Here is a 25,447-nt window from a genome sequence, read left to right on the forward strand (position 1 = left end):
TTTAGCTAACATCTGCCAGAATTCTCACCTAGGAAAGGGGAAGGATCAAACAGAGATGCACTGGAAGGGCAGAGCATGAGTACTATTCAGATACCACCATCTCAGAGTGGCTGAGAGGAGACACCCGCATTTTTTGAAGCAGTTTTCATGGATTGTCATCACATGTCCACATGTGAACTCTTAGTCTAGAAAATATTTTTTTAAAAGTCTTTACTGGTGGCTGGCTGTTGGATGTCTGTCAAGCCACTCTTTCAATCCTCTTTAACAACAGGAGGGGTGGAGAAACTAAGAGAAACCTTACAGGTCAAGATAAGGACAGGGAATAATTCATCAATATTTTGCCCAACATCATGGGCAAAACTGACTTGACTTAGAGAAGATTAATTTAATTTATTGCCAGTAAATAACAGAGTACACAGAGAGATATAAAAAGAAAATTAAAACCACCTCCCCCTCATCTTTGAGCAGCATCAGGTACAACTCTGAGCTGGCTGAAACTGTCTCTGTCCAACGTGGGGGAACCCCAATCTCTTCGTACAGCCTCCCACTACCAAAACGGTTCCACATTAGCTCTAAATAATCTTACTTTTCTCTTGCAACCAGAGCTCAAATGGTGTCAAATTGTGCTTGTTCTCTCTTGGCTGCCATAAGGGAACATTTTGCATGGAGTAGAAAAAATTCTTGCGTAGGAGATGCCTGTCATTTGTTCAAAAGAAAAAAAATAAATATTGCTGTCACATGCTTTGTGTGGTTTTGAAAACTCAGCATTAGACAATCTTCCCCTCCATGAATCTTTTCAGCTCAGCACTGATGAGCATTTCCTCCTGTCTCCCAGGTGAAGGGTCCAGGGGTTGGCCTGCTCGGTTTCTCCAAAGGAGGTGAAGTGTCCCTTGCTATGGCTGCCTTCCTGAAGAACATCATGGCTGTTGCTTCCCCAGTGGGAAGCATTCCCTTTGTGGAAAGCAATAGGAAAATTCCCTCTGTGACTGTTACATTGATTCCTCTCTGCTATGATGGATAAAAAACCCCATGCTTTGACATGCACGAACACAAAGCCAAGGCCACCAATTCCAAACTTCTTGATTATTCTGATGTCATCGATGATCCCTTTCAAGCCCCTGGCAACCAAAGCCGGATCCCACTAGAGAAAGCTGAGGCACAGTTTTTATTTATGGTGGGCCAAGATGACCGTGTTGTCAAAAGTGAGTATTATGCCTCTGAAATCTGCAAGCTTCTGCAGGCTCAAGGGAAGGGAAATTTCCAGATTCTCTCCTACCCTGGAACAGGGCACTGCATAGACCCTCCCTTTTTCCCTTTGTACCACACAGGAAGCCACCCCGTTTTCCACAAGCGAGCAGTCCTGGGTGGGGAGCTCAGGGCTCATTCTAAAGCTCAGGTTCATGCTTGGTCACAGATCCAGGCTTTTTTCAAAAAGCATTTAATTGTTAACTAATGTGCAACAAATAATGTGCAATTTTGAGCAACGAGATCTGATAAATTCTGCTACATTTATCAGGTCAAACATTGTCACAGCTGTACAACTACAGTGTCTTCCATACCTTTGCACATCCATAAAACAGAAAAATTGATCTTTTAGTTTAAAGCTGTTACATTGCTTATAAATTTTTCCTCATTTTACATGCCTCCTTCAGGTACTGAAAGGTGGCAATAAGATGTCCCTGGAGCTTTCTCTTCTTTGAGCTGAGATGCTTCATCAGTGTCAGGGGATAGGCTGTGATGAGCCTGCCCTGTCGTGGGTGCTGGCAGGGATGCAGTAGTGGCTCCAGGCAGACTTGGCATCTCCCAGGGCACGGCATCTCCCAGCATGTGTGTGCCCACACCATTCCTGCCACAATTCCCCCCACCCCCGCCTGTATGTGGGAAACTGCATGTATAAAAGTAGCCTTGGCTTGAATGCAGAGACAGTGTACTGAACAACTCCGGAGCCATGTGGCAGGAGCCCCGGGACAGCCCCCGCCCAGGGACTCCCCTCCATGGCCCCCTCCATCCGCCTGTCGCCCGCTGCCCGCAGCCTCTTCGATGAGCCGCTGGCCATCGCCGTGCAGGTCAACCCTTGTCACAGCTGTACCAGTACAACTACAGTGTCTTCCATACCTTTGCACATCATAACACAGAAAATAAAGGGGGTTTGCCTTTTCTGTTTCTTTTCCCCTCTCAACCTTTTTGCTCAAGTATCAAGAAAAGGAATGGTGTTTTTTGCATTAATCTTTGATGAAACAGGTCATGTGCAAAATGCACAGTTATGTTTCTTCTAGGGTGGTTTCTATTCCTCTAATACTTGACAGTGCTTTCCATGTCACTGTGGTGTCTACATGCATATGCTGTCCTCAGGTCATACTAATGGTCTCTAATGACAATTTTGGATCAGGGATTTCACTGCTCTTCTGGTGACCCTGTCATTGCAGTGGACACATCTCTGACTTCCATGCTGCTGGAAGTGTGTAAGAATGGCTGCTATGGCCACGATACTGGGCTGTCTCTGGTTAAGCCTTGGGAAAGGTTGTTTGCCTTCTTTGTTGTTGGGGTGAGAATTGCAATAAAGAGTCTGAAACTTAGAAGCCATGTAATCATTTGTTGTGCTTTGGTTAGAAGCAGATTTTGCATCTTGACCACTCTCCCATCCCAGGGTGGATCAAGCACCCTGTTGGTGGAAAGGCCCTGAGGGCCTTCTGCCCCTCCTCAGCAGAGAAGTCACACTCCAAAACATCTGTGTACAACGAACTGCCACTGGCACCCCCAACTGCTTTGCAAGGACAAAACTGGGGGCCAGGGAGCACCACTTCTGTCAGACCTGGAGGGCCCTCCTTTGTGAACACCATCTCTTTGTGCAAGCTGAACTAGCTGTCCTGGGTTTCTCCACTTTGCAGTTGTCCTCCAGGCCAGCTTGGTACACATGGGGCAAACCTCAGAGCCAGCAGCTGCCTCAGGCCTGTCATGTTTTCAGCACCTGGGCGTCACCATTTTAGCCCTGCACATCCATAACACAGAAAATAAAGGGATTTGCCTTTTCTGTTCCCCTCCCAACCTTTTTGCTCAAGTATCAAGAAAAGGAATGGTGTTTTTTGCATTAATCTTTGATGAAACAGGTCATGTGCAAAATGCACAGTTATGTTTCTTCTCGGGTCGTTTCTATTCCTCTAATACTTGACAGTGCTTTCCATGTCACTGTGGTGTCTACATGCATATGCTGTCCTCAGGTCATACTAATGGTCTCTAATGACAATTTTGGATCAGGGATTTCACTGCTCTTCTGGTGACCCTGTCATTGCAGTGGACACATCTCTGACTTCCATGCTGCTGGAAGTGTGTAAGAATGGCTGCTATGGCCACGATGCTGGGCTGTCTCTGGTTAAGCCTTGGGAAAGGTTGTTTGCCTTCTTTGTTGTTGGGGTGAGAATTGCAATAAAGAGTCTGAAACTTAGAAGCCATGTAATCATTTGTTGTGCTTTGGTTAGAAGCAGATTTTGCATCTTGACCACTCTCCCATCCCAGGGTGGATCAAGCACCCTGTTGGTGGAAAGGCCCTGAGGGCCTTCTGCCCCTCCTCAGCAGAGAAGTCACACTCCAAAACATCTGTGTACAACGAACTGCCACTGGCACCCCCAACTGCTTTGCAAGGACAAAACTGGGGGCCAGGGAGCACCACTTCTGTCAGACCTGGAGGGCCCTCCTTTGTGAACACCATCTCTTTGTGCAAGCTGAACTAGCTGTCCTGGGTTTCTCCACTTTGCAGTTGTCCTCCAGGCCAGCTTGGTACACATGGGGCAAACCTCAGAGCCAGCAGCTGCCTCAGGCCTGTCATGTTTTCAGCACCTGGGCGTCACCATTTTAGCCCTTCCCTGCCTATCATGTTTCATAACAGATGTTATCAGCAGCACTGTCTGCACCTCTGGGCCTGCCCTAGCATGGATAAGGTTCTTTGAGTGTGGGCTAGAAGAGAATGTGACAGAGCAGGAGGGAGGGAGGAGCGTAAGTCTCAGGGTAGCTCATGGCAATGCCATGTGCTGTCATTGCACAAAAGGTGCAAGACTGCATGTCCCAGGAGATGCCAGGAGAGCAGCGCTGGCTGGTAGGGCTGTCTCTTCCTGAGATGTTCCCAGGCCTGCAGCTTGGCTGAGTTAGAGGCAAAAAGAGCCTGCAGGAGAAACCCAGGAAAGAGGGATGCAGCTGTGTCTGTGTCCAGTCCAGCAGGCCTGCTGTAGAGAGCAGATAAGCACACTATGCATCAAAAAGTGTCTGGAGAGAGCATCTGCCTTTTGGAAATCTTAGTATCATAGAACAGTTCAGGTTGAAAGGGACCTTAAATGTCACTCAGTCCAACCCCCCATGCAATAAGCAAGGACATCTTCAACTAGATCAGATTGCTCAGAGCCCTGTCCAACCTAGTGTTGGATGTTTCCAGGCACGCGACATCCATTGCCTCTCTGGGCAACCCGGGACAGTGTTTTACTACCCTCATTGTAAAAAACTTCTACCTTATGTCTAATCTGTATCAACTGTCTTTTAGTTTAAAGCCATTGCCCTGCTAACAAATTTTTCCTCATTTTTCAGGCCTCCTTCAGGTACAGAAAGGTAGCAATAAGATGTCCCTGGAGCTTTCTCTTCTTTGAGCTGAGATGCTTCATAAAAAAAAAAAAAAAAAGCCTGAAAAACAGCCATGAAGAAATTCACGGCAAGTGAATGTGAGTGTGCAAGGAGAGCTGCTGGACAAGGAGACGCAGAATACAGTGGTGGGGAAGGGCTCTGTGACAGTCATTGACATTCTTATTCACTGGGAGGGGTTGGGGTTCTTCCTCCTCCCCCAACAACAACTAACTATAGAACTACAGTAACTATTTGGTGACCATGGCCCACCATATTGGGGTGAGCATCATCAGTTTTTGAAAGAGAGAAGAAAGAGGAGGGGCTCAAGAACATTTACAGAGAATAAATCTTTCCAGCAGGAAAGGCAATTATCTAATTGCTCTGGGAAAGGCACAGAGCACCTTTCTGAGACTGTAAGGATTGCCCAAGACACCACCTGTCTCCAGCATCTTCTGAGCAGCTACACTAAGCCTTTCCTGCCAGAGTCCAGGGTGTGGGAAGGCTGATTTCACAGACTTAGCAACCCGCCCAAAACAAGGCCAGGACTCCCTCCTCTGCCTCACCTCTTCCCCACCTGCTGACCAGGAGAGGGAAGAAGCCACCTGCATACACTTTATGTCCAAAAATACCCCACTTCCCCTGAGCTGAGGCACTTTCAGTAAGTCAAATGTTAGTGCATTTCCTCTGAGTCTCCTGGCCTCCACCCTTTGCCTGGGTTTTAAAATGATAAGCCCTTGCCAAAAATTGCCTGGCACTTTGAATTGTTTTGTAGGCACTTTTTGACTTGTTTCCTAGGCACAGGATAAAAAGCATTTATTTCCATCCTACTGCCAGCACAAACAAGCTTCAACTTAGCAAGACTGTAAGCTCAGTTTGTAATCAGTATTTCTCTTAGTTCTATTTGGAGATGTGTTTCACAACCGTGATCTCACCACACTCAAATTGTCCTGCACTGAGATACCCCGTCATGATTTTCAGTTCCTGAGCCTGCTCTCTACAGCACACATCTCCACATTCAGATTCAGTAGTTGGATACTCCTCAGCAAAGGACCTAAGGCCATGTAGAGGCAGAGAACTCAAAGGGCTTTTGCTACAGTACTCACACCTCCCTTGAGCACCCCCATGGCCTTATTCAGCTGTACGACACTTTCTGGGCTTGTTCAGTGCAAGTCCACAGAACCCTGCCACACAGCTAAGCCATGGGCCACAGACAACTGCACTCCTGGCCCCTGGCCACACAGCTACTGCTCTGAGTGCTCACAGCCCGTGAAGAACCAGTAGATGTGCTGTTGCCTGCATGCAAACAGCCACAGAAGGAAGAGCACAGCAGCGCTTTTGACAGCAGGGTCTCCATGGTCCAAGGCAGAGAGTGAACAGATGCTGTGCTCTCTCTCTCCTCGCCTCTGTGACACCCCGCAGCACATTCCCACCTTCCACCTGCAGCCTTATCTGCAGATGCATGGGCCACGGTGGTGCAGGGTCTGAGACTGTGGCAGAAGGGCATTCTCCAAGGGTGGGAGGCATGAGCACGCTCAGGCCTGTGGCTCTCCTGAAGCCAGAAGCAGGTGTGAGCTAGGTCTTCTCTACTCCCCAACAGGTCCAGGGTCACCTTCTCTGGCCTGTGGCTTGTGGAGCTTTCCGGCAGGTTGCAGTCGCAAAACCAATCAGGTTGAAGGAATGCAACATGCAAAGCATTCTCTTTCCCTGCACTGGTTGGACAGGTTCAGGATTCTCCCAGGATGAGGAAAAGAGCATCCTGGACCAAGAAAGATCCAAACAGAGATCTGCTGATCACCCACTGAGATACCTGTAGCATCCTGTGCAGAATTTGATACTGACTGCTGCCAGACACAACTGGTAAAGAAACAAAGTACTGGTTTGGGTGACTTACAGCTTTTCAAGGGATCACAAACATTAAAAAGTCACAATACAAACAAAAAATCTTACAGTTTCTAGTTTGCATTGCATCTATCAAACCATGATACCTTGAGGACTTTTATAGTGGTAGGTGAAGCGCTTGTTGTTACAGGACTGCTTACAGGACAAGAATTTAGAACAAGATTCTTTTACCAAAGACTCTCCTCCTGTTGGCCCTAAGCACAACCCACACTACTGCTGATTCCTAAAACAAATAAAGGCTTGCACCTTACCTAAGAAGTTCTGCTCCTGCACTTTTTTCCTCTGCAACACACTCTAGAATTTTTTCAGGTGCTGACACTGCACAGCTGACTGATAGTGTCTTTCCTAAAAGATGCTTTTCTGCAGTTCCTGTTTGGTACCTTGTTTGATGTATTCCAAACGAGAGAAACATTGAAAGGAGTCATTTCAGGCAATTTTGATCTTTGTCTTGTTTGCTCCAGGAGAAGACACCTTTCCAGGGATCATTGATATACATGGACTTGGAGGAGGTCTTTTTGAGCCCAGAGCAAGCCTGCTGGCCAATCATGGCTTTGCCACACTCGCCCTGGCTTATTATCAATTTGAGGATCTGCCCCAGGAACCAAAAGAACTCCACCTGGAATATTTTGAAGAGGCAGTGAACTATATGCTGCAGCACCCACAGGTAGGAACACCTGTTTCTTCTGGTTTCTAGGAACTGCTCCTATAAAGTTCTCTCATTTTGCCCAAGTCATCTTTGGAGGAAGCTGCAGAAATACTCACCTGGCAGGGCTGGCCTTTGCAAGGATTTTGGGTGTCCGAGTTCTAGGAAAGAGAAGGGGCAAGTATTCATGCACTGGAAGAGGAGTGGAGAGAGATCACAAAGCAACATCACGAGACAGATCAGATGTAACCAGGTGGGAAGTGTGTGCAGGAGAAAGCCTTCATGAGTTGCTACCAATTGTCCTCCTACAGTTTCAAGAGTAAAAAGTAAAGAGCATCTCCCAGGGTCTAAAACTAATAATTCACAGCTGTGACCTACAAGCTGTCCCCAGATGGATGAAATCATGTCCCCCCACTCCTGGCTGATTTCAGAGCACCAGGGAGCATTCTGCATGTGAGTGGTTTGAAGTACAGTGTGAGGAGGAAGTATAGGGGGTGTGGGAGGGTGTGCCTGTCAATTGTCCAGAAGGAAAAGTAATCATTGCCATGAATTTCTTCATATGGTTTTGGAAACTCTCAGCATTGGACAATCTTCCCCTCCATGAATCAGCTGTTGTGCTTTTCAGCTCAGCACTGATGAGCATTTCCTCCTGTCTCCCAGGTGAAGGGTCCAGGGGTTGGCCTGCTCGGTTTCTCCAAAGGAGGTGAAGTGTCCCTTGCCATGGCTGCCTTCCTGAACAACATCATGGCTGTTGCTTCCCTCAATGCCCCTGTTGCTGCTACTTGTATTCCTTTCTCTTACAAGGATAAAATCATCCCCACTGTGACCTTATATGAACACAAAGCCAAGGCCACCAATTCCAAACTTCTTGATTATTCTGATGTCATCGATGATCCCTTTCAAGCCCCTGGCAACCAAAGCCGGATCCCACTAGAGAAAGCTGAGGCACAGTTTTTATTTATGGTGGGCCAAGATGACCGTGTTGTCAAAAGTGAGTATTATGCCTCTGAAATCTGCAAGCTTCTGCAGGCTCAAGGGAAGGGAAATTTCCAGATTCTCTCCTACCCTGGAACAGGGCACTGCATAGACCCTCCCTTTTTCCCTTTGTACCACACAGGAAGCCACCCTGTTTTCCACAAGCGAGCAGTCCTGGGTGGGGAGCTCAGGGCTCATTCTAAAGCTCAGGTTCATGCTTGGTCACAGATCCAGGCTTTTTTCAAAAAGCATTTAATTGTTAACTAATGTGCAACAAATAATGTGCAAGTAACACGCAATTTTGAGCAACGAGATCTGATAAATTCTGCTACATTTATCAGGTCAAACCTTGTCACAGCTGTACAACTACAGTGTCTTCCATACCTCTGCACATCCATAACACAGAAAATAAAGGGATTTGCCTTTTCTGTTCCCCTCCCAACCTTTTTGCTCAAGTATCAAGAAAAGGAATGGTGTTTTTTGCATTAATCTTTGATGAAACAGGTCATGTGCAAAATGCACAGTTATGTTTCTTCTCGGGTCGTTTCTATTCCTCTAATACTTGACAGTGCTTTCCATGTCACTGTGGTGTCTACGTGCATATGCTGTCCTCAGGTCATACTAATTATCTCTAATGACAATTGTCTCTAATGACAATTTTGGAGCAGCACTGCTCTTCTGGTGACCCTGTCATTGCAATGGAAACATCTCTGACTTCTGTGCTGCTGGAAGTGTGTAAGAATGGCTGCTATGGCCACGATACTGGGCTGTCTCTGGTTAAGGGAAAGGTTGTTTGCCTTTTGTGCCTTCTTTTCATCTTCCCTTCCAAAGGAAGTGCTCTGGCTTGTGGATACTTCTGGCCCCAAGATATCATGCTAACAAACTTTCTGTTGAATTTACAGCCATTTTGATCTTCTCCTACATGATGTGGAACATTTTAATCTTTGTTACTGGGATGAGAATTGTAATAAAGAGACTGAGATTTGAAAGACATGGAGTCTTTTGCTATGCTTTGGTTAGAAGCAGGGTTTGCAGCTTGACTATTTTCTCATCCCAGCGTGAATGCTTAAGAAAGCTTGCAGCAACTTGAGATCAAAGGTTGCCCAGGTGCGAACAGGAGACCATAGACGACAGACACATAGCCCCCTTACCTTCACTGTCTTCCACAGCTCTTGTGTCACCAAGCATGGAGGCGAAGGAATTTTGCTGAAGCCTCCAGGACCCTTTCCCTTAGCATCTGCTCCCACATATGGTCAAGCCCATGATCAAATCCAGTAATGTAAGCCACAGAGTGTTGTTCTCAACAATAGGAATAGTTGCCACCCATTCAGGGCAGACAACATACCCAAATGCTAGATGACAGAACACCTCACCTGTTTGGAGAGAAAGGGTAATTTCCATGGTGAATGAAAGACTGCCCAATATCTCTGACCACTTAATATTTGCAATTAGGGCGATGCTTGACATTTCCTTAGATGCTTCCACTTCTTTCACACCTCTATGACAGACAAAATGAGCTCAGAGCATGAGGCATGCCTGCCTTCATCTCCCAGGAAAAGTGAGAGCTTCAGGAAGCTCTCCCTCTGCAGTTCCTTTTGGATCAGAAGATCCATCTCTGCCTCAGATGGACTGAATGACCCTGTTTTTTAATTCCTTGCACAATCCCTTAGAAGAGCCACGTTTCCTGACCTACCTAAATAGTCTGTGAAAGTGCTCCTCCCTTCTTGCTCCTGCATCCCTGACCACCCTAACCATCCTTTCTAATACACGTGGCTGTGCAGCTGCCTAGGCCGGGCAGAGCCTGGTGGAGACATAACCCACCTTGCCCATGTCTTGGGGTAACAAACAGAGAAGCAGAGCCGGCAAGGAGTCAAGAAGCAATGGCGAGCCTTGTGCTGGTGTGGCTTCTCCCCGCCTCGGCTGGAGCTGGCCCTCGCTGCGGTCCCTTGGCTGAGCGGCACGGCACAGTTCGGCCGTGCCGTGCAGAGCTGTCCCATCTCTGTACGGCCTGTCCCACACTGGCCCTTCCCTGTCCAGTGAATTCCGACTGCGATTCTGCTCGCTGGCTCGTCTTCTCCCCACGTCTCCTGCCCGCAGTCACCGCCCGGCACGGGAGAGCTCGGGGGGACACCAAGGAGCTCGCCGAGTACCAGACGGGTTTCAAGGACTCGGCGGCCTTGGATGAAGCCTCCCACAGCCGGGGAAGGCAGCGGGGGGAAGACAGAAGAGGAGGCGGGCATGCAGGAAAGTAGGGAGGTATGGAAATCGGCACGGAGGAGGGAAGCGGGCGGGCGGGACAAGGGAGCTGCCGCCCCGCTCCTCCCCGCCGGGGCGTGCCAGCGGCACTCCAGGCCCGAGCCCGGCCCTGGTTTCGCGAGGATCTGCCCCAGAATCCGCCCTCAGAGGCCGGAGCGATCCGGAGCTATGTGGCAGGTCAGTGCCCGCTCCCTGAGCCGGGCCAGCTGCCGTGCCTGGCAGAGGCGGCTGCCCTGGCCCGGCCCCGCGCCTGCAGCCCCGCGGAGCCGCGGCCCCGCGTGGAGCCCCGGGACAGCCCCCGCCCAGGGACTCTCCTCCATGGCCCCCTCCATCCGCCTGTCGCCCGCCGCCCGCAGCCTCTTCGATGAGCCGCTGGCCATCGCCGTGCAGGGCCTCGGCCCGCGGCAGCAGGTCACTCTGCGGACGTCCTTGCGGGACGAGACCGGAGAGCTCTTCCAGGCCACTGCCCACTACCAGGCGGGCGACGACGGGCAGCTGGACCTCGCCCGCTGTCCTGCGCTGCCGGGAGGCAGCTTCTCCGGCCTGGAGCCCATGGGGCTGCTCTGGGCTTTGCAGCCCCAGAAGCCTTTCTGGCGGCTGGTAAAGCGGGACGTGCAGAGCCCCTTCCTCCTGCAGCTGGAGGTCTTTGAGGGCCACGGGGAGCGCCCCGGGCGGCTCCTGGCCCAGGCGCAGCACGAGCGGGCGTTCCTGCGGGACGGGGTGCGCAGAGTCCCGGTGCGAGAAGGCAGGATCCGGGCGACGCTTTTCCTGCCCCCCGGTGAGTACCAACTGCAGCCAACCGACTTTCTCTAACCGGTGTTTTGCTGGTGAAAGTTGTTCCATGACCTCTGTGAAGGAGTCCATTAAAGCCCCAGGTCCTTTCCCCCATCCTTCCCTCCCCCCTCCCATGCCAGTGACTATCCTGACCATGCTTCCCAATTCACCTGCCCATGCATGTGCCAGGACACAGTTGCAGAAGGGAGAGGAATAACCATTCTTACTCGGGGCTTGAGGTTAAACAAAAAAAAAAAAGTACCGGCCATGCCGGGCTCCTTCCCCCACGTTGCTACCTCTACTTTCGGCCCCGAACTCGCAGGCTCCCCTGGCGCTCCGCACCAGGCAGAGGACAAGGGGGAGCTGCGTCCCGCCAGTAGGGACGGGACACCCCTCAAGGCGTGGCCTGATCAGCCCCACCAGCTTTGATCTGCTGGCCGTACTCCTCACACGGAACAGCCTCCTGTGGTGTGTCTGTTTAACTGACTTCTACTGCACATGAAGGCATTGATCACAGTACACTTTTTTTGTTCCCAAATGCCATGGGAGGTGGAGTCAGACAGTTTTCAAGGCACCTTTCCTCTATCTGGCTGTTTTCTAGGAAAATCAGGTAGTAATTCTTTTGAGTAAGTGGAAGATGCTCTCCTAAACTGTGGGGTTTGTCTGAGGCTTCCCTTTCCAGCCTCTCCACACACCCTGAACTTAGTAACGTCCTAATTGCTGTAGCCCAAGTTGCCTTTTGCTGCCACATTGTCCCCAGTTCTTCCCTGTTTGTGAGCAGGTCAAGGAAAACATTGGAGAGACTTGCCCTGGCAGTATTTTTGTCAGAAAATAATGAAAAGGGTCTGTGAGGTGTTCAGATTGCCTGACAAATGTTGTGTTGTCCTTCCATCAGCTGTCCAGATTTCTGCTAATTTTCTGTAGGAAGCCTCATTTCTTGCATTCCCTTGGTTCTCTGGTCGCCACACCCCCACCACATCCCACCTTTCCTTCCCTCCCTGATACAGAGGTTTTCACCAAGCATATCTCTGGAACCCCAAGGAGCTATTCTATGTATCACATGCCTTCCCCTCTCCCCTTTCTTTCCTGTCTGTCCCAGATAACTCTTTCATGACAGTGCTGAAATCATATGTGCTGTGCCAGCCAGTGCCCTGGGCTCTGACTGCTCTGACTTCATCTGTCTCCTTGAGGCTGGAGGTGAATTTCTGGTTCTTGCTTGTTAGACATGTTTGATGTTAGTCTGCAGACACCTAAGGGAAGCCTCACCCTCCCTCCTGAGCAGGAATGGAAGTCTCCCTCTTGGCCTCCTCCTTTCCAAACTTGGTTAGTACTTTGCAGTAATCCCTCCCAGCTCTGGACTTCAGTCCCTGTCCCATGATGAACCTAACTTAATGCTTCCCTTACCAGGTAAGCAAGGCTGGTTTCAAATACTTTCTTGTCTTAATCCCAGAATAAATGACTGAGGTGCATTTACACTAAAATTGAGAAGCTGGAACCATCAGAAGATGGGATTTTTTTGGATCAGCCTTCTGAAAAATGCACTAAGGAGAAGCTGCTGGGTATTTCTGAAGCAGAGCATAATACATTTGCAGTGAATTTACATGATACAGAGAACTAATTGTGACTGTCAAAAGATCCCTACTCTTCCAGCTGCTTGTTTCCTGATGTTATCTAAAACATTAGCAGACCTGCTAATTTGTGCTAGTTTGTTTATCTTGAAGCAATGTAGCCATTTCATTAAAACCGTCACAGTAATTTAGGACTCTCAATACCATTCTGCTGCTGTAATTTTTTTTTTAAGACACATTCCCAGACCTATGAATTTGGAATATAAATTAAAAATTGTGGGTTAATGTGTACTGTTACGTGGTCTCTCTCAGGAAGTGGCCCCTTTCCAGGAATCATTGACTTGTATGGAACTGGAGGAGGACTCCCTGAATACAGGGCATGCCTGCTGGCCAACCATGGCTTTGCTGTGCTGGCTCTGGCTTTCTACAGCTATGAAGATCTCCCCAAAGGGATGAAGGAATTCCACCTGGAATATTTTGAAGAAGCTGTAAACTATATGTTACAACACACCCAGGTTGGTTTGTTCATTGACTCTCACTACAGTGAGCTCTCATTAGTTAGGTCCTGTCAGACTACAGATGGGGCAGAGCTGCTGTACTTAAAACAGCATCGCTGTTGAGTTTGCTGTTATTGTTTTATATCTTTAACTCCCATTACAATGGCTCTCTGGCAGATTATTCCAACTCTTCCTTTTGAACTGGCCAAGTGAAACAGTGACACATTGGTCACATACTGGTAATTTCTACTCCATTCAACCCAGTGTCATAACTAGGGTGCTAGTTTCCTGGAGGCTTACTGGACTTGCAGTGGGGATTTTAGATTTATGCTCTGTAGAATGTCCTTCAGAATGAAATGTCCTTTTCAGCTGTGGAGCACATGACAGCCTTCTGTGATCCAGGTCTCAGGGAACCCAAGGAAACTCAAGGAAATCCACCAATACGCATTTGATGCTGTGTATTTTATAAGCTCTTAAAATCACTCCAAATGTTGGTATTTCATAAGTGTGGGTTTTAGTAGCTAGTTATGCACTTAGGGATCCTTCTAATTCAGCACCTCTTGGAAGAGAACCCTGCTCAATTCTGCATCTCCTTATAAGTAGCTGTGAGTGACACTAGCTAGAATTGCACAAACCAACAGTTGGTTTCTCTGGAGAACGAACAGAAATACATTCCTCAACCTCAGAAAGATGAGCAGTTGTTAAAGGTCTTGACTGCTTTTTAAGTCACCTTAACCTTAACTGCTCATGCCACCTCTCTGCCCAAAAAAATCTGGAAATTGCTTCCCCCTGCATTTTTTTCCCTTGAGAGCAGTACAGTACCATTGCCTCCCATTAACACCTCCACATGTTTTTAATGTGCAGTTTCAGCCATATTTTGTAATTTCCCCCTTCACATATTTCAAAGTCAGTGGGTTTGAAGCCTGTTACACTGGTAATAAGATACAGAAGGTATTAAATTTTGATGCTGTCTCAGAGCCTATTTGCCCCTGAGAGTCTATGGATATTGAAGCATTGTGGTATTAGCTAATCTTCCAGTATCCTTACAGGATTTCAGCACCCAGTAAGGTCATTTGACTTTCCTATTCTAGTTAATTTGCCTTGTGTAAAAGAAAATGAAGGTAACCTAGTCCAGATTGACTCCAGGGGACTGTACAATTCTCCTAGAAAAATGGTTTTAATAGGTTATATTTTTAAGATAAGTTTTAATGAGTAAGCTACCTCAGACTACTTCCTGTGAGTTAGATACCAAACATTCTAGAGAAGCAGGAGAGCAGGTCATGTGAAGCCTGCTACCCCACATCAGCTTCTTAATAGGGGAACCTTGAATATAAGAAAAACATTAACATAAGTGGTGACAATATCACAGTCATTGCTGACCTTGAGCATTTTGCACTGAAAGAAAGCAAAGGAGGAGGAGAGGAGGCCTCCCCTGCTCTTTCCCTCTTCTTCCCTCAACTGCATTATAAATAAAGTGAATCTGGGACTGCACATTTGCAAGCACAGCTGTACTCTGTGCTTCAGCACTGAACCTTGTAGCTTTGTTAGGATGATGCTGCAGTCTCAGTAGGGCTTAGGATCATAAATCAAGCACAGTGCCTAGGATCCCTCAGACATGGGCCCTGTACACAGAACCTCAGATGCCTGTAGGTGGGGTCCAAATTTGGGATAGACACAGCTGCAAACATGGCAATATATTAAAGAAATGGCATGCCATGGTTCATTGCTTGTGGTTTCTCTTCTCTCACCTCCAGGTTAAAGGTCCAGGAATTGGTTTGCTTGGACACTCTAAGGGGGGTGACCTGTGCGTCTCCATGGCCTCCTTCCTAAAGGGCATCACAGCCACTGCCCTCATCAATGGCTCGGTGGCAAATGTGGGTGCGGTGCTCCACTACAAGGACATCACCATTCCACCCCTTGGTATCAATCGAAAACGCATCAAGGTCAGCAAGTCTGGGATTGCTGATATTATTGATGCATTGAACAGCCCGCTAGAAGGGCCTGACCAGCAAAGCTTTATCCCTTTGGAGAAGGCTGAGTGTTCCTTCTTGTTCATTGTTGGCCAGGATGATCACAACTGGAAAAGTGAATTCTTTGCAGTTGAGGGGAGCAAACGTTTGCAAGCTCATGGGAAGGAGAAGCCTGAGATAGTCTGTTATCCTGGAGCAGGACACTACATTGAACCTCCCTTTTTCCCAATGTGTGCAGCCTCAATGCACCTGCTATTTGGCAAGCCTGTGATGTGGGGAGGGGAGCCCAAGGCACACTGTGAGGCACAGATAGATGCTTGGCAGCAAATCCAAGCTTTCTTTTGTAAACACCTCACAGGCAAGCCATCTGGAACATCCAGTAAGCTTTGATATGAATTGGGTTACTTTACAGATGAAGATGCTGGTTTTGTTAAAGTGTTTTGTTAAATTGTTTTGTTAAATAGCTCAGAATGAGAACAAGGAACATCAGAGAATAAGCTCTTAGGTTTCTTGGAGGATGATGGTGAGTGAAAGCAAGAAAGCAGCTTCCTTTTTACACCCTCTAATCTGGGTTAGAGGCCTTGGCCTCCTGTTTTATGTAGTTCAGGGTTATAAGCTGTGGAAAACAAATGGTGGTAAGGCTGTGTGCTTTGAGTGTGAATTGAAGCAGTAGGTAACTCATCCAACCTGAAAACTGGGATGAAAACATGCCTTGGCCTTCTCAGAGGAGATGTATGCCATTGCCCAGCTTTGTGTTCTAGTTCCAGTATTCCAGTTTTTCTGGAGGCAGTAATCTGCCTCCAGTAATCTTTCTGTTCTCCCTCCTTTGTTGCTTCTTGCCTTTCTCTCAAACCACTAAAATGCATCTGCCTTAAAAATATCTAATATTTCACTTACCAAAATACTACTGTGCCAGCAGCCTCAGGTAACACTTCACATTTATAGGCAACAAACAGCCCATAGCTTGATGTGATGTTCTGAGAGCATGCAGTAGAAATGAGACATTTACACAGTCTGTGGAAGTTCGTAAGCGTGAAGAAACAACAGAACAGGTCCTGTTAGTTGTCATCCAGGATTCGCTCCCGGGTGTCTCCTCAGCACGGCTGGGTATCGCTGTGGAGATCCGCAGCACTGTCGGAGCTCCCTGCCTGTGCGTTCCCCAAATGCCGTCTCAGCTGCCAGCTCCTAAGGGCTGCTGAGAACAGCCCGGCGGCGGCGCTGGCACGGCGGCTCCGTGAGGCGGCCTGGCAGGGGCCTGAGGCGGCCGGCCCGCTGTGGCGGAGCGGGGCTCCGGCTGCACGCCCGCTGCTCTCTGCGCAGCGGGGTGAGCGCTCAGCCCCGCCGGGACCGTCAGTAGCTCTGTGCACCCAAGCGTGGGGTTGAAGGAGAAGACGCTGGGAGTTGCCGGCGCGTCTGCACTGTGTCCCCGAACACGTTGTACCCGCCAGTGCCTGTAGCCCGTATCCGGCTCTGCTGTTGCCTGTGCGTCAGGCCCGTTTGTGCGTTTTGTATCCACCGTACTTGTAATGGATTAAAGTGAAACTTTAACCGCTGCCCACGGCTCGCTGCTCCAGTCCGTTGGATGGTTTCGGGGAGGCGGGAGCGGCCGGGGCTGGCGGCCTCGCGGGGCTGGTGGGCGGGGAGGGGCTCTGCTCTCTATTGGGGACGCCTGGAAGGGGCGGCGGCCGCGGTACCGATATTGCGGGCGGCGCGGCCGCACCGCGCACCCGCCACTGCCGCCGCCATGTGGAGAGCGCTGGCCGCCGCCGCCGCCCCGGCGCGGGCCCTGCTGCGCACCCCGCCGGCCCGACGGGCTGCCAGCCTGGCCGTATCCCCCACCGCCGGTCCGGCGGACGAGCGGGTAGAGACGCGGGTGGTGGGGCTGAGCCCGGGGCAGCCGGTGACCCTGCGGGCGGTGGCGGCCGATGATCGCGGTTGCCTCTTCCAGTCGTGCGCGCACTACCGGGCGGACAGCCGCGGGGAGCTGCACCTGGGCACGGACGCCTCCCACGGCGGGGACTACACCGGCGTGGAGCCCATGGGGCTCTTTTGGAGCCTGGCCCCCGCCGGCATGGAGAGGCCGTACCAGCGGCTCGTTCCCCGCAACACCAGCACCCCGATGAAGGTGGAGGTGTTGGTCCACCAGGGCCACAGCCCGCCCGGCTCCATGCCCGGGCCCGTGGTGGCCAAGGCCGAGGTGCAGAGGCTGTTCACGGCCCCCGGCGTGCGGAGGATACGGCTGAAGGAAGGAGTCGTAAGGGGCTCCCTTTTCCTGCCGCCGGGTGAGTGCCCCGGCCCGAGACCTTCGCCCCGAGGCCGGCGGGACCCCCCGCCTTCTCGGACCAGAGCAAGGAAAGTCTCGTAAAATAAACCCTTGCAGAGGCTGTCACCCGGGGAATCCGCATTCGCTAACAGCCGAACGCTGCCCTGCAGACAGGTGGCCCTGAACTCTTAGGAAAATATCCCAAGTGCTTGTCGCGACAGGGCCCGGCTTGTGCGTGGCCGCCCCGCCTGGTCCTTCTCGGCGGCGCCGAGCAGGGCGGGCGCGGGGAGGCGGCTCTTGCGGGACGGGCCGGAGCCAAAGCAGAACGGGGCTTGTAGAGTTTACTTCGTTGCTGTGCTCGGCCTGTGGGTTTTCAGTAGGTTTGATGTTTGCTCTGGAGTACCAGAATCTAACATCTAGAAAAGCTGACGCGCTTCATTGTGTGAGCCTGTGCTGAATGTCCCAAGGATTTTACCCTAAGTAGGACTGAATTAAATTTCTTCCCTTTGAAACACAAGCCAGGAAGCAGAGCAACAGATGAAATTCTAAAAAATGCATGTATCTCACCTCTGTTCCTACAGAGTTACTGCAGTTAGTAGTTGGGTTACTTTTGTGGTATAAAACCAAAATGGATTTATGAGCCAGTTCTGCCTGTTCTGTTTATGAGATAGTTGTGCTTTAAGAGGTGTGATATTCTGATGGTCTGTGAGTGGTGTTGGAAAATGAAACCTTACACCAGTGATTGTGTTTGTACACTTGAGCTATGAGTTAAACTTCTTGTAGTTCCCCTAGTGTTGTGGGTACTGGAACTGCCCTCCACATTACCTCTAATTTAAAACTGCTTGGTTCAGCAACTCCTGTAAGTATGACTACAGTTATTAAGTATTTAAGTATTTTCATTCCAAACCAATGATTTTTTTATCCATTTAGATACAGATCCAAAGTCCACTGAGGAAAAAAACAACAGAGATTGAACTTTGAATTTCAGATGTTTAGTCAGCATGCTGGATTTTCCATCTCTGGGACATTGTTTTGATCTATCCTGCCTTAGAAGATGAGCTTGATTTCTGCTGAGCTCAGTGGGAATCCAGACATCTGCAAGATGAAACTGCATTTTCCCCTTTATAGAAAGTCTGGCACTGTAATCAAAGTCTGGAGTCATTGCTTAAATGATATTGCTGTCCTTCGTGATGGAAGATCCAGTTACAACATTATGACCATACCCTTTTTTGTTCCAGGGACAAAAAAAGTTAATATTTTTAAGATAGGAATCTTAAATGTGAACCATTCTTATTAAAAGTGAGAGGATGAGTGGGCTTATGATGTAATTTTAATATTAAAGCGATTTCTCAATTCAGGAATAAGAGTTACAGATGGGGAGGTTTGTTTGTTTTTAAGTGTTGGTAAAGTTGTCTAATTAAGTTGTCTAATAAAGTTGTTAATCCTGCTTTTTAGTGAGCTCTGCAGGACCCATATACTTGGGCATGTGTAGGCACTTAGAGAAGCAGTTCAGGATCCCTGTGCAAATTAAAGGGTGTCTTCGCAAGAGAGAAACGCATTCATCTATTGCTATGTTCTGATTACATGCTCTTGCTAGAAAGCTTTCTAGGTAGGAGTGATATATATTTGCTTGCTGTATAGGCTGACTGCTAACTAAAGGTTGCTGCTGATCATAGCATTATAATAAATTTATCCCAACCTGTTTTCTCTCAAGTACAATATTGAGCTTCAATGAAAAAAGATCAGACCTGAACGAGTAAGAACCCAAAAGCATGTTTCAGTCCCTTTCTGACTTCTTAATGCTTTAATCTGGGAGGTTTCCACCATTTAGCATGTCTAGGGAAGGACATGCTAAAAGGACAGGGAAGAAAGCTTCCTTTTCTCAAGTGTATTGAAATGCCAGAGACCTTTTCTTTAGCACATACAAGTAGTGTCAGTTAACACACTCTTACAACAAGCGTGTGCTCTTTGTGCTGAGATGGTTGTAGTGAGCTGGATCAGGGCACATCAGATGTGACATCTAGTCCCAGGGGGAAAAAAAAAGAAAAAAGAAAAAAAAAATTAGCTTGCTTGCGGTCTTTAAAGCTCCATTAAGTAGCATCTTTAGCCTTTTAGCCTAAGATCTGGCTTGGCATACAAACATTTTACAACATGACCTTGGCTGCAAAAGCACGGCTGTTTACAATTGTGGTTCTGATTCTTCCTGTAGTTTGGTGGCACAGATGGTACACATGTATGTGCGCGTTTATCTGTCCATCAGCCCTGCACACACAGCCGCACCACAGAGCTCAGTGCGGCCTTCTGTCTCATCACGGCTGCAGGAGCAGTTCTCCTGCCAAGGCTTACCGTGCTCATGCTGAGAGAGAGATAGTAAGTCCAGTTGATTTTAACAATGGATTATCTTTGTTGGGCTTTGCTCAGTTCAGTTTATTCCAGAGTTTACGTAAGTTTTGTAGAATTTACTTCAAGGGCTCAGTGGTCTTGCTTCATTACTCGTGAGCTTGCACTTTGCTAATTAAGAAGTGACTTTGTGGGAAAATAGCTGACTTGGTGTATGATTGGTCTGAGGGCCGGAGGTTAAGACCATGGAAAATGCATTTAGAACTGTTGTTGTTATTTTTGTTGAGGTTTTTTGTTTTTTGTTTTGGGGTTTTTGTTTGGTTTTTTGTTTGTTTGTTTTTTGTTTTAAAAAGCAAAACCTGTGATTTCATATATTTTTACAGGAATGTAAGGACTTGGACCTATTCTTAGTTTGAAATAGCTGGAGCAGGATACAGCACTGGTTCTCTTAAATCTCTGTTGTGCAAATGGAAAAATAATGACTATTAATAGCTAATGTCTTATATGACTATTAATAGCAAATGTCTTAAGCATTCTGTATTTTGTTGTTCACTCTTCACCAGATAGTTTTTTATGTCCTGTTTGATAACTTTTCCTCTGTAACTCTTCTCTTTAATACAGGGGATGGTCCCTTTCCAGGAGTGATTGACATGTATGGTGATGAAGGAGGCTTAATCGAATTTAGATCCAGTCTCCTGGCTACCCATGGTTTTGCTGCTCTTTCTCTGCCATATTTTGACTTTGAAGATCTTCCTAGGGTCTTGAAAGAATTAAAACTTGAGTACTTTGAGGAGGCAGCAAGGTTCCTACGGCGTCACCCAAAGGTGAGTGCAGTGAGAAATCTCTTGGGACTAGGGAGGATTTAGCAGTTATGCCTAAGTGGTGGTGGTGGTGATTTTTTTTTTATATTTGAGTATTAGTTTCTACTGAGCAAGCTTAGGCCCAGTGGTGGTTTACACATATGATTGCGGAAAGTGAATTTCTTCCAGCACAAAGTATCTGTTAAATTTATGCTGGAGCTAGAAGATTGCTGTTCAGTAGGATAGTGAATGCTGGAGTATCCTCCAAACAGGACCAGTGGTGATAAAAATGTTGGGCTTGTTTGGGTTTTTTTCTTACATGAAAGCAATTAGTTTTAAGAGAGGATGATATGACACTGCTCAGTAATAGCTGAAAGAGTTAAGTTGATGATATGGGGTGTTGCTTTCAGTTTTACTTTCCAGGCTAGAAAAAGACCAAGACAAATGCTACTTATCTAATCCTTCAAATGTAATTTGTGAGGTTACCTTATTTTCCTGAGACTTGAGTTTCCTGTTACCTGTTTTAGGAAAATGGGAAAAACTTGCATTAACATATGCAGTAGGGACCAGGTAAGGACTGAGTGATGTGCCTTGTGCCTGTTGGCATTTTTTTGTGGGGTTTGATGTCTCGGTGTCTCTAAAAAATAACACCATAAATGGGAGGAGGAGCGTGAGTCCAGACTGCCACTTTCCAACAGGTTACATCAATAATTAACCTAACCTTTTTTTTTTAATAAAGCAACTCCAAAGTCAATTAATGACTAATCCCATTATAATGTATGCTTCCTTTATTCCTTTCTTCCTCTCTTTTCCACCCCCTATCTTATCTGAAGGTGAAAGGACCAGGAGTTGGAGTGATTGGGACTGGGAAAGGGGCAGAATTAGCACTCTCCATGATCACCTTCCTGCCAGAAGTAGTGGCTGCTGTCTCAATCTCTGGCTGTAGCTCAAACACAGTTGCAGACCTCCATTATGGTGAAATGACTCTGCCCGGGCTGCGTTTTGATATGAAGAAAGTCAGTGTCTCTGACTCTGGTGTATTTGACATTTTTGAAGCTCTGGAAGACCCAACGGATCCTGCTAATTCTCCTAGCGTGATCCCCATTGAAAAAGCAGAAGGTCACTTTCTCTTAGTGGTAGGGGAAGATGATCGGATGTGGAAGAGCTCCTTATATGCTGAGCTGGCAGTCAGGCGTCTACGCCAGCATGGGAAAGAGAACTTTGAACTCCTGAGTTATCCAGGAGCAGGTCACCGAATTGATCCTCCTTCTACTCCATTTTGTCAGGTAGCTATGGATCGTGTTTTGGGGGTGCCTGTTCTGGGGGGTGGAGAGAGCAAAGCACATGCCCATGCACAGGAACACTCCTGGGGAAAGATTCAGGAGTTTCTGCACTTGCATTTGGGATGAACACTTAAGCACATGCAAGCTGTTGCAGATCTGCAAGGACTGAACTTGAGCCACCAAAACGACTGGTGATGACTGGTGAATTGAAGGGATTGACTGAGACAAGCCTTGAAATATGAAAATAACCAAATGACTACTTAGTTACAAGTATAAATCTAAAAAGAAAGGGATTTATTTGGAGCAGTCTAAGTTAATTTAACTAGGTGAACAGAGATGTGAAACAACAAGCAGGCTGCACAATGGTACAAATCTGACAGCTCAAAGTGGTCATGATATGAAGAAACAAGTACCTGAAGAGAGCAGTAGCTACTTCCTTGCTTGCAGTATTTACACCTCACAGAATGTTAACAAGCAGCCTGCACCCTCAGCAGTGACAGACAGGATCACCCCTCGGCAATGACAGATGATAAACGTAGACATCCAAATCATGATAACTCTGACTTTGAGTCCTAAGCTACCTTACCCCAGAATTCTCATATTCACAGCCAGATACACTTCAGAAATATTTTCCATTTACACGAAGCTGGAGAAACCTACTTGAAATGAGGCTTGTATACTTAGCATTGTGGTCTTCTGGTGACAGTCTGTTTCTTTCCAAAAAGAACAATGTGCTGAATGGAAAAATGAAGAGTACTTTTCCTTGTCATCCAAGAAGAATGGCAGTACTAGCACTGTCTTGTATTTGGGATGTACCTGTCTGTTCCTGTAATGTCTTGGATTGCCGTTTGACACTCAGGGTATTAAGATTCTGTTGGATATGTTAGAACATGTCTAAATACAGCCATTAAGTTAGGGATTTTTTACTTGTGGAACTCTTTAGTAGTGATGTCAACAGATGCTGACAGCTGTTCTTAAGGAGGAAGCAGAGCTGGGAGACAGAAAACCTAGCCTGTAGATTTAAATTGACTGTAAAAAGCTGTGGCCTTATGATGGTGATTAAGTCAGAGTCATACCAAACTAACAATGCCCCCCCCAAAAAAGCGCCCAAAGCCAAATCTAGGATAGCTTTTCCATGACTGCCCGAGATTTTTTTTAAAATTTTAATCCAAATTCATTCTTGGCTAGTGCCTTTTTTTCCCCTCACCATTCAGGTAGACAGAAACAACTTATTCCCAAATGAGTTGATCTCTCAAGAGGGTCTTGCTGAAATAGTGTTGGTGCTGAAGGCCTGTTGAACAAAATTTCTCCTTCCAAAGTCATTTTTGTCAGACCAGTTTGAGAGCTGCCCAGGAAGATACAAAACTTGCATTAGTGGTACTCAGTTTTGCTTTGCTCTCAGGGATCTCTCTCCAGTTAACTGTCATTATGCTGCTGGTCAGTCTCAATAGCTTTCTGCAACTCTTATTATTCCTTATCGTTTTATTAAAGTCACATGTTTTTCACACACAATCAATGCCAACTGAACAATTTATCCATCCATTCTTTACAAGAGAAGCTCCATCCTGCAAACTCCACAAAAGATCTCTTCATGCCTGGTCTCTAAACTCCCTCACCAGCTGAACAGGCTTTTGCCAAGTCGTATCTGGTGCCTGAACCTCTGCTAACACAAGCAGCCCCAGAAGTCCAGGACCAGAGCCTGCTGCAGTGTGCTCCTTGGTGTCACCCATATCTGTCAGACTGCCTTTTCTTCCACACTCGTTTCAAGTGGCAACTGTAGGAGAAAGGGTTGTCTGTCGTCTGAAGGTTCCTGCCTCATCCTGTGTCTCTTCAGAAGCCGGAGCCGTTATTAATTATGCAAGAGCAGCACCTCCCCTATCCCTGTTCTGTCACTCTCTCAGTGCCAATACCTGCGTCTCCACACTGCAGTCCTACCTCAACATATGCATCGCAATGCAAGATTGCAATCTGGAGGTTCAGGAAGTAAATGTTAAATTGTAAATAAAAAAACCAAAAACCAGGTAGATTAAGAGGTCTCAGACTTAATTTCTAAAGCACAAGCTTTTAAAACAATTCAGTGTTAAATTTTGTCAGATACATGCAATTTGAAAGAGAAATAAAACACTTCGTTTATTAAAAAGCAAGCACGTGTAACAATTTGATGTTAAGTATTTGTTTGGAAAAGTGAATGATACTTGGCTTTAAAAGGAGGAAAGCTTGTAAAAAAATGTAATTTTACTGCAAAGAGCCTTTTTGTCAATGAGTCAGGGTTTCCTGGACAAAAAAATTAATGGAAGGACCTGTTGAAAACAAGGCATTTTGTGTATATATATTTTGTACATTTACAGTGCTACCTGGGGACCCAAGGGGCATTGCAGCACTCTGCAGAATGTATAGCTATTTCCTGAAGTGTGTAATAAATGGAGTGCCTGATTATGGCCTTAGTTACAGCCACGTTATTTATATTGGTTTACATTCACAGAATTGTTAGGGTTTGAAGAGACCTCTGGACACCACCTAGTCCAATTCTCCTGCTAAGGCAGGGTCACCTAGAGCAAGTTACACAGGAACGTGTCCAGGTGGATTTGGACTGTCTCCAGAGGGAGACTCTACAGTCTCCTTGGGCAGCCTATTCCAGTGCTCTGCTACCCTCAGTGTAAAGAGGTTCTTCTTCACCTTGAGGTGCAGCTTCTCGTGTTTCAGCTTAAGGCCTTTCTCCTTGTCTTGTCACTGGGCACCCCTGAAAAGTCTGGCACCGTCCTCTTGGCACCAGCCTTTGAGATATTTGTATCTGTTGGTGACAGCACTCTGCAGAATGTATAGCTATTTCCTGAAGTGTGTAATAAATGGAGTGCCTGATTATGGCCTTAGTTACAGCCACGTTATTTATATTGGTTTACATTCACAGAATTGTTAGGGTTTGAAGAGACCTCTGGACACCACCTAGTCCAATTCTCCTGCTAAGGCAGGGTCACCTAGAGCAAGTTACACAGGAACGTGTCCAGGTGGATTTGGACTGTCTCCAGAGGGAGACTCTACAGTCTCCTTGGGCAGCCTATTCCAGTGCTCTGCTACCCTCAGTGTAAAGAGGTTCTTCTTCACCTTGAGGTGCAGCTTCTCGTGTTTCAGCTTAAGGCCTTTCTCCTTGTCTTGTCACTGGGCACCCCTGAAAAGTCTGGCACCGTCCTCTTGGCACCAGCCTTTGAGATATTTGTATCTGTTGGTGAACTCTCCTCTTCTGTAGACGAAATAGGCCACGGTCCCGCAGTCTCTCCTCACCAGAGAGACTCCAGACCCCTCATCATCTTTGTGGCTCTCCACTGGCCCCTCTCCAGCAGCTCCTCGTGTACCGAGGAGCCCGGAACCCGCCACAGTAATTCTTTGCCAGGCCAAGCGCCCATCACATTCCATTAAGACGCGTGCTCGGGGGCTGCATGAGCTGCACCGGCCACAGCTGGGGGCCCTCGCAGCTGCCGCTGGGGCTCCCCAGCACCCGAGCCGGGCTCGGGCAAGGCCGCGGCCAGCGCCGCCGGTCCCACAAGGCGCCGCGGGCCGCCGCCGCTGCGCCAGTTCC

General features: G+C 47.7%; 4 protein-coding genes across 7 annotated transcripts; all 4 read left to right on the top strand.

The window, feature by feature from the left end:
* Positions 1-75: 75 nt before the first annotated feature.
* On the top strand, positions 76-2,381 carry LOC121349539 (acyl-coenzyme A thioesterase 1-like). The gene is given in 2 exon segments (XM_041460085.1): positions 76-79; positions 816-2,381. Coding segments are annotated over 2 exon segments (642 nt in total). The 3' UTR covers positions 1,454-2,381.
* On the top strand, positions 1,995-8,674 carry LOC121349540 (acyl-coenzyme A thioesterase 1-like). Its single transcript, XM_041460086.1, has 3 exons — positions 1,995-2,091; positions 6,966-7,168; positions 7,808-8,674. Exons 1-3 carry the CDS (start codon positions 1,995-1,997, stop codon positions 8,387-8,389), a joined length of 882 nt encoding a protein of 293 aa, XP_041316020.1. The 3' UTR covers positions 8,390-8,674.
* Positions 8,675-10,401: 1,727 nt separating this feature from the next.
* On the top strand, positions 10,402-16,741 carry LOC121349419 (acyl-coenzyme A thioesterase 1-like). 4 transcript variants are annotated; one of them, XM_041459797.1, is made up of 4 exons: positions 10,402-11,156; positions 13,033-13,235; positions 14,972-15,160; positions 15,284-16,741. In XM_041459797.1, exons 1-4 carry the CDS (start codon positions 10,547-10,549, stop codon positions 15,575-15,577), a joined length of 1,296 nt encoding a protein of 431 aa, XP_041315731.1. In that variant the 5' UTR covers positions 10,402-10,546; the 3' UTR covers positions 15,578-16,741. The 4 variants fall into 4 exon arrangements, with proteins under 4 accessions (XP_041315731.1, XP_041315732.1, XP_041315730.1 ...); XM_041459798.1 differs by lacking the exons at positions 14,972-15,160; positions 15,284-16,741 and adding an exon at positions 13,587-14,956; XM_041459796.1 differs by having other exon boundaries at positions 10,403-11,156; positions 14,972-16,741.
* A 28-nt stretch (positions 16,742-16,769) lies between these two features.
* Positions 16,770-24,017, top strand: LOC121349418 (peroxisomal succinyl-coenzyme A thioesterase-like). Its single transcript, XM_041459794.1, has 3 exons — positions 16,770-17,469; positions 20,412-20,614; positions 21,424-24,017. Exons 1-3 carry the CDS (start codon positions 16,770-16,772, stop codon positions 21,997-21,999), a joined length of 1,479 nt encoding a protein of 492 aa, XP_041315728.1. The 3' UTR covers positions 22,000-24,017.
* The last annotated feature ends 1,430 nt before the right edge of the window (positions 24,018-25,447 follow it).

The sequence above is a fragment of the Pyrgilauda ruficollis genome, unplaced genomic scaffold, assembly GCF_017590135.1.
Source record: "Pyrgilauda ruficollis isolate IOZ18807 unplaced genomic scaffold, ASM1759013v1 scaffold14, whole genome shotgun sequence".
In the NCBI taxonomy this organism is placed as follows: Eukaryota; Metazoa; Chordata; class Aves; order Passeriformes; family Passeridae; genus Pyrgilauda; species Pyrgilauda ruficollis.